This window comes from Cervus canadensis, chromosome 31 (assembly GCF_019320065.1).
Source record: "Cervus canadensis isolate Bull #8, Minnesota chromosome 31, ASM1932006v1, whole genome shotgun sequence".
Classification (NCBI taxonomy): domain Eukaryota; kingdom Metazoa; phylum Chordata; class Mammalia; order Artiodactyla; family Cervidae; genus Cervus; species Cervus canadensis.
The window spans coordinates 13,944,484-13,950,483 of NC_057416.1; the positions used below are offsets into that span (position 1 = coordinate 13,944,484).

Consider the following 6,000-nt stretch of genomic DNA (forward strand, 5'->3'; position numbering starts at 1 on the left):
CTCCTTAAATTACTATTCGTGGGACAGTTTGTTTCAGAACACCTGGCGTCTACTTTAGAGCACGTTTATCCGCACAAAGTAAGGGTACGCTAGCCGACGCCTCTCCCCGCAGCCAGACACGGATGGAAGCGGACGCCTTTCAACCTCCCCGCAATCCTGTCACGGTGGGGACATTATTATTCCCACTTTACAGAAAGGCCCCGGGGGCCAGTCGCTCGGACACGGTGCCCAGAGGCAGAGCCAGGAAACTCGAGCAGCTCCGAGAGGCCCAAGCCCAGAGGAAGAGGAAAACAAAGGGGGGACCCCGGCGGCTCTCCAACGGCCCTCAGAACTTACTGCGACAGCCGCGCGGGCCGCGGCCGATCCATTCCAGCCCGCCGCGCTTGCCGCCGACGCAAAAACTCCCGCCAAGCCTCGCGCTACTCCCCGGCGGCCAATCCGGGACGAGCATGCCGGCACGCCGCGCCCCGCCCCTCGACTCCGGCCCCGCCCCTATCCCCAGCCCGGCCCCGGCCCCGCCCACCCTAGCCCCGCCTCCAGGCCCCCGGCCCCGGCCCCCAGGCCTTAGAAGTCTGCGGGCCAGGGCTCCTCCCCATCCTAAAGCGCTAGAGAAAATGCAGCCTGGAATGTGCGAGAACAGAGCTGGAGTCCACGTCTTACAACCAGTTGCTGACGGCCCCCGCCCCTCCGAGACGCTACATTCTTACCTGGTTTTCCTGCCTATCCGTCCGCCGCGCAAGTTTTCCGCCAGGGCCCGCCCCCGGGTTGGGGAAGGGAGGAGCCAGTGCTTGAAAGCTACCTAAGAGCGAGCGCGCCGCCGAGGGGCGGATCCGAACTCGGGGTTCGCGCGCCGGGTGCTTCGCCGCCTGCGCAGTTATCTGGTGCACTGAAAATAGGGTTAGGCTTTCGGTCAGCTGGTACTGAATCAGATGTGTGGGCTTGGCTTATCATTTTATTTCTACCCGTGTTTTCATTCGTAAATGGGGAAGGACCCCTTCTAATATGCTCTGATTCTCTGCTTTCTCTTTAAAAACGTACAATCCTGCAAAAGAATGATGTTGGACTCTTATCATACCATAAATAAAAATGAACTTAAAATGGATTAAAGACCTAACTGTAAGAGCTGAAACTCGTAGAAGAAAACACAGGGTTAAGGCTTCATGATATTGGATCTGGCCACGATTTCTTGGATGTGACGCCAAAAGTACAGTTTGGGATGATGAAAAAGTTCTGGAAATGGATAATAGTGGATGGCTGCATAACAGTGTGAATCACTTAAATAGTGCCACTATATTGTACAGCTAAAAATGGTTAAAATGCTAAGCTTTATGTCACGTACATTTAACCACCATAAAAAATTATTTTTCATGCACACACAAGAATATAGCACATATAATATAAAAATAAAAATGACCACCTGGGAGTTCCTTGGTGTCTTACTGGTTAGAACTCAGCACTTTCAATGCAGAGGTCCAGGTTCCATCCCTGGTTGAAGAACCATCCAGCATGCCTCACAGTACAGCCAAAATACTAAAATAAATAAATACAAATTAAGAAAGAAATAAAATGGTTGAAACTTTTAAAAGCTTTAACAACAACAAAAAAAGAGCACCCATGTGCTCATCAGTGGATTAGGAAATTAATAACAGTCATTCCTTCCAAGGATAACCACTCTTCTGATTTTGTGTTTCTCATTTCCATGTTTTTTTCTACCTTGATATATCCCTAAATGATGTATTAATTATTGCATGTCTTAAACTTTATATAAATGATATTTAGTAAGTATTTTGGAAGTGCTCTTTCTTACTCAAAGCTGTGATTTTGGGGTTTATCCACATTGATGCAGGCAGCTGTCATTCATTCGTTTTCATTATCTTTAGAATATATTAAGTAAATTTACCACGTTTTATTAATCCATTCTCCCGGGTATGGAAACATCAGTTGTTTTCAGTCTTTTTGCTGTTGCCGACAATGCCACACTAAACATTCCTGCAAGACACTTATTCCAAACCTAAGTGTCTTGCAGTCACATACCTAAGAGACAAGGATAGATTCAGTAGTATTATTATTGCCTCATGGGATAAAGACATTTTCAGCTTTACATAAGAATGCCAATTTTTACACATTGTTTTGTTGACTATGTAATTTACACCCCCATCAGCAATATATAAAAGTGCCCTTGACTCCACATACTTGTCAATATTTAGAATTTTCAGGATTTAAACATTTTTCCTTGACTAGCAAGTTGAAATGGTATCCTATTGTGTTCTTGATTTGCATTTCCCTTAAGTTGGTCTCTTTTCTTTGTTTACAGGTCCTTCCTGATTCCTCTTCAGTGAAACACCTGTTCACCCCACTTAGGAATTGTTTGGGCAATTGCCACAGAAGAATAAATCATCTTTGTGGTTTTGAAGGTAGTTCCCCGCTGATGCATAGAAATAGGGTTCCTGGAATCACTGGAAGCTGTTAACCCATAAGAGTGTGGAAAGCTAGCTCAATTTCCCAGGAAAGGGGTTACAGTCAAAGCTTTTGCACTTATGGAGCTGAAAAAAAGAAACCACCCAAGTGTTAAGACAAGAAGAGGTTCAGTGCTCTGTGTGGAGATAAAAACTCAACCCAAGTAGGTTTAAATGCTAAAAGAATTTATGAGCTCGTGTCACTGAAAAGTCCAGTGGCAAGATGGCTGCGAGATGGCTCGCTTTGACCTACAGGGTGGAGAAGCCCCCAGGGCTCTGAATCTATTTCCTTGCCCTTCTGGAGCCTGAGCTTTTCCCCCAGCCTGGGTGCTGTCACCATCATCATCACCCGGATTTAGTGAGCATTTACTATGATCCAGGCATCGTTCTAAGTGTTCAGCATCTATGAACACATTTCATCTTCCCAATAACCCGCTGTGATAGGCACCAGAACCTCACCCTGAATCTTAGTGAGGAGACTAAGCAGCAGCCCCCAGGGAGGAAGTGGCTGTGGTTGTGCTAGATCTGAGGACTCTGTCCGGGAGCCTGCACCCAGCAGCTCGTCCATGTTTCACATCGGAATTCCATCCTTCAGAGAAAGCCAGCTATGTCCCAGCAATCTCAGAAAAAGATGTACTCTAATTTTACCAGCTTGCATCACGTACCTACCTGTATTAGTCAGAGTTCCAGAGAGAAAGAACCAATAGGATGTGCACTGGGGTTGTGAAGAAGTAACAAGAGGGTGGGGTGGGGCGGTGTGTTGGACAGGACTGGAAACAGAAGCCAGCAGGTCTAGAGCCCCAGGGAGGAACCTGGAGCCACGTGAGGAAGCTCAGAGGTGCTGCAGAGCACCTACAGGCCCGATCATTGAGCTATGTAATATACTTTGATGTTTGGAGAATTAAAGAAAAATAAAAACTGTTGCTTTTCTGATATAAATACAGAAAATAAAGAACTACAAAACATTCTGGATCCTTGGGATAAACGGAGTGGTTAGGTATGGACGCTTCTCTGCAGAAATATATCTTCCTTGTGGAGTAGGTTGATCTATATATTAGTCCTATCAGTTCAGTTCAGTTGCTCAGTTGTGTCCGACTCTTTGCGACCCCATGGACTGCACGCCAGGCCTCCCTGTCCATCACCAATTCCCGGAGTTTACTTAAACTCATGTCCATTGAGTTGGTGATGCCATCCAATCATCTCATCCTTCGTCATACCCTTTTCCTCCCACCTTCAATCTTTCCCAGCATCAGGGTCTTTTCAAATGAGTCAGCTCTTCGCATCAGGTGGCCAAAGTATTGGAGTTTAAGCTGCAGCATCAGTCCTTCCAATGAATATTCAGGACTGATTTCCTTTAGGATGGACTGATTGGATCTCCTTGCAGTCCAAGGGACTCTCAAGAGTCTTCTCCAACACCACAGTTCAAAAGCATCAATTCTTTGGCTCTCAGCTTTCTGTATAGTCCAGCTCTCACATCCATACATGGCTACTGGAAAAACCATAGCTTTGACTAGACGGGCCTTTGTCGGCAAAGTAATGTCTCTGCTTTTTAATATGTGTCTAGGTTGGTCATAGCTTTTCTTCCATGGAGCAAGTGTCTTTTAATTTCATGGCTGCACTCACCATCTGCAGTGATTTGGGAGCCCCCCAAAATAAAGTCTGTCACCATTTCCACTGTTTCCCCATCTGTTTGCCATGAAGTGATGGGACTGGATGCCACGATCTTAGTTTTCTGAATGCTGAGTTTTATATCCTGGAATTATTAGCTTGGTGTTTAAGTAAAGTATAAATGAGAATATTATTATTTATCTTATAGGATTATCATAAAGATAAGAGATAAAGAATTTGGAGGTCCCTAGACAGATAGAGCCTGGCAGGCTACAGTCCATGGGGTCGCAAAAGAATCGGACACGACTTAGTGACAAAACAAGGCGGGAGGGTTTACCACTTCTCACTGAGCCTCCACTCTTCTTTGCTGGTAGCGCCTTCCGACGAATGTGCTGTTCTGCGCTATGTCCACGAGAGGGCAACAGAGGAACGGTACTGGAGACTGGTAAATACAACCGGGCATCAGAGCTACTTCCTTATGTTCACTGTCAATAATGTTTACAGTTGATTAAAAGTCAGTTCAAGATTGATAAGGCTAGACATCTTAACTGCCACTGCTCAACTCATTTTCCCTTTCATGTGCATGATGCTTTTTCCATAATTTATCAAATCCATTCCAGTACGGTTCCCTTAAGGCAAAGAGTATGATATTCTGTTGTGGAAAAGAAAATCAGTTACTTCTGAAACTTTCCAACTTTCTTTTTTTTTTCCCCTTTATTTTTATTACTTGGAGGCTAATTACTTTACAATATTGTAGTGGTTTTTGCCATACATTGACATGAATCAGCCATGGATTTACATGTGTTCCCCATCCTGATCCCCCCTCCCACCTCCCTCTCCATCCCATCCCTCTGGGTCTTCCCAGTGGACCAGCCCTGAGCACTTGTCTCATGCATCCAACCTGGGCTGGTGATCTGTTTCACACTTGATAATATACATGTTTCAATGCTATTCTCTCAGATCATCCCACCCTTGCCTTCTCCCACAGAGTGCAAAAATCTGTTCTATACATCTGTGTCTCTTTTTCTGTCTTGCATATAGGGTTATCGTTACCATCTTTTTAAATTCCATATATATGCATTAGTATACTGTTTTGGTGTTTATCTTTCTGGCTTACTTCACTCTGTATAATGGGCTCCAGTTTCATCCATCTCATTAGAACTGATTCAAATGTATTCTTTTTAATGGCTGAGTAATATTCCATGGTGTATATGTACCACAGCTTCCTTATCCATTCGTCTGCTGATGGGCATCTAGGTTGCTTCCATGTCCTGGCTATTATAAACAGTGCTGCGATGAACACTGGGGTACACATGTCTCTTTCAGATCTGGTTTCCTCAGTGTGTATGCCCAGAAGTGGGATTGCTGGGTCATATGGCAGTTCTATTTCCAGTTTTTTAAGGAATCTCCACACCGTTCTCCATAGTGGCTGTACTAGTTTGCATTCCCACCAACAGTGTAAGAGGGTTCCCTTTTCTCCACACCCTCTCCAGCATTTATTGCTTGTAGACTTTTGGACAGCAGCCATCCTGACGGGCGTGTAATGGTACCTCATTGTGGTTTTTTAACTTCTTACAGCACCTGTGAGTTATTGGGTATGCACGAGAATAACCCACTGAACCTGGTAATTCTCAACAGGAAGAAACTCAAGTAGTTACCTATTTCAAACAGACCAACTGCAGAAGGAAGTGGAAACATCCCAGGGGGGTGAGAGGCGGGGCCAGGAGGAAGGAGACCTCCCCTTAGATGCCCCCTCTTTCAGAAAAAGGGGAAATCAAAATTCAGAAAGGTAGGACTATTCAGTGTCGTTTACTAGTCAGAGGGCAGAAAGATTTTTCCATCGGAGCAAACAGCAGTGACATTGGTTCCTGCCCTCCCAGGTCACGTGCTTTCCGACACCATCCTGGCTCGGATACCCAGCTACTAAACTTGTTTA

General features: G+C 45.3%; 1 protein-coding gene across 1 annotated transcript in view; it reads right to left on the bottom strand.

The window, feature by feature from the left end:
- The window catches only part of CENPU (centromere protein U), a 44,140-nt gene extending 43,709 nt beyond the window's left edge, over window positions 1-431 (bottom strand). Inside the window, exon 1 of the mRNA XM_043454243.1 lies at window positions 337-431. Coding sequence (XP_043310178.1) covers window positions 337-368 — 32 coding nt within the window. The 5' untranslated portion in view covers window positions 369-431. The remainder of the gene's footprint in view (window positions 1-336) is intronic.
- Between the last annotated feature and the right edge of the window lie 5,569 nt (window positions 432-6,000).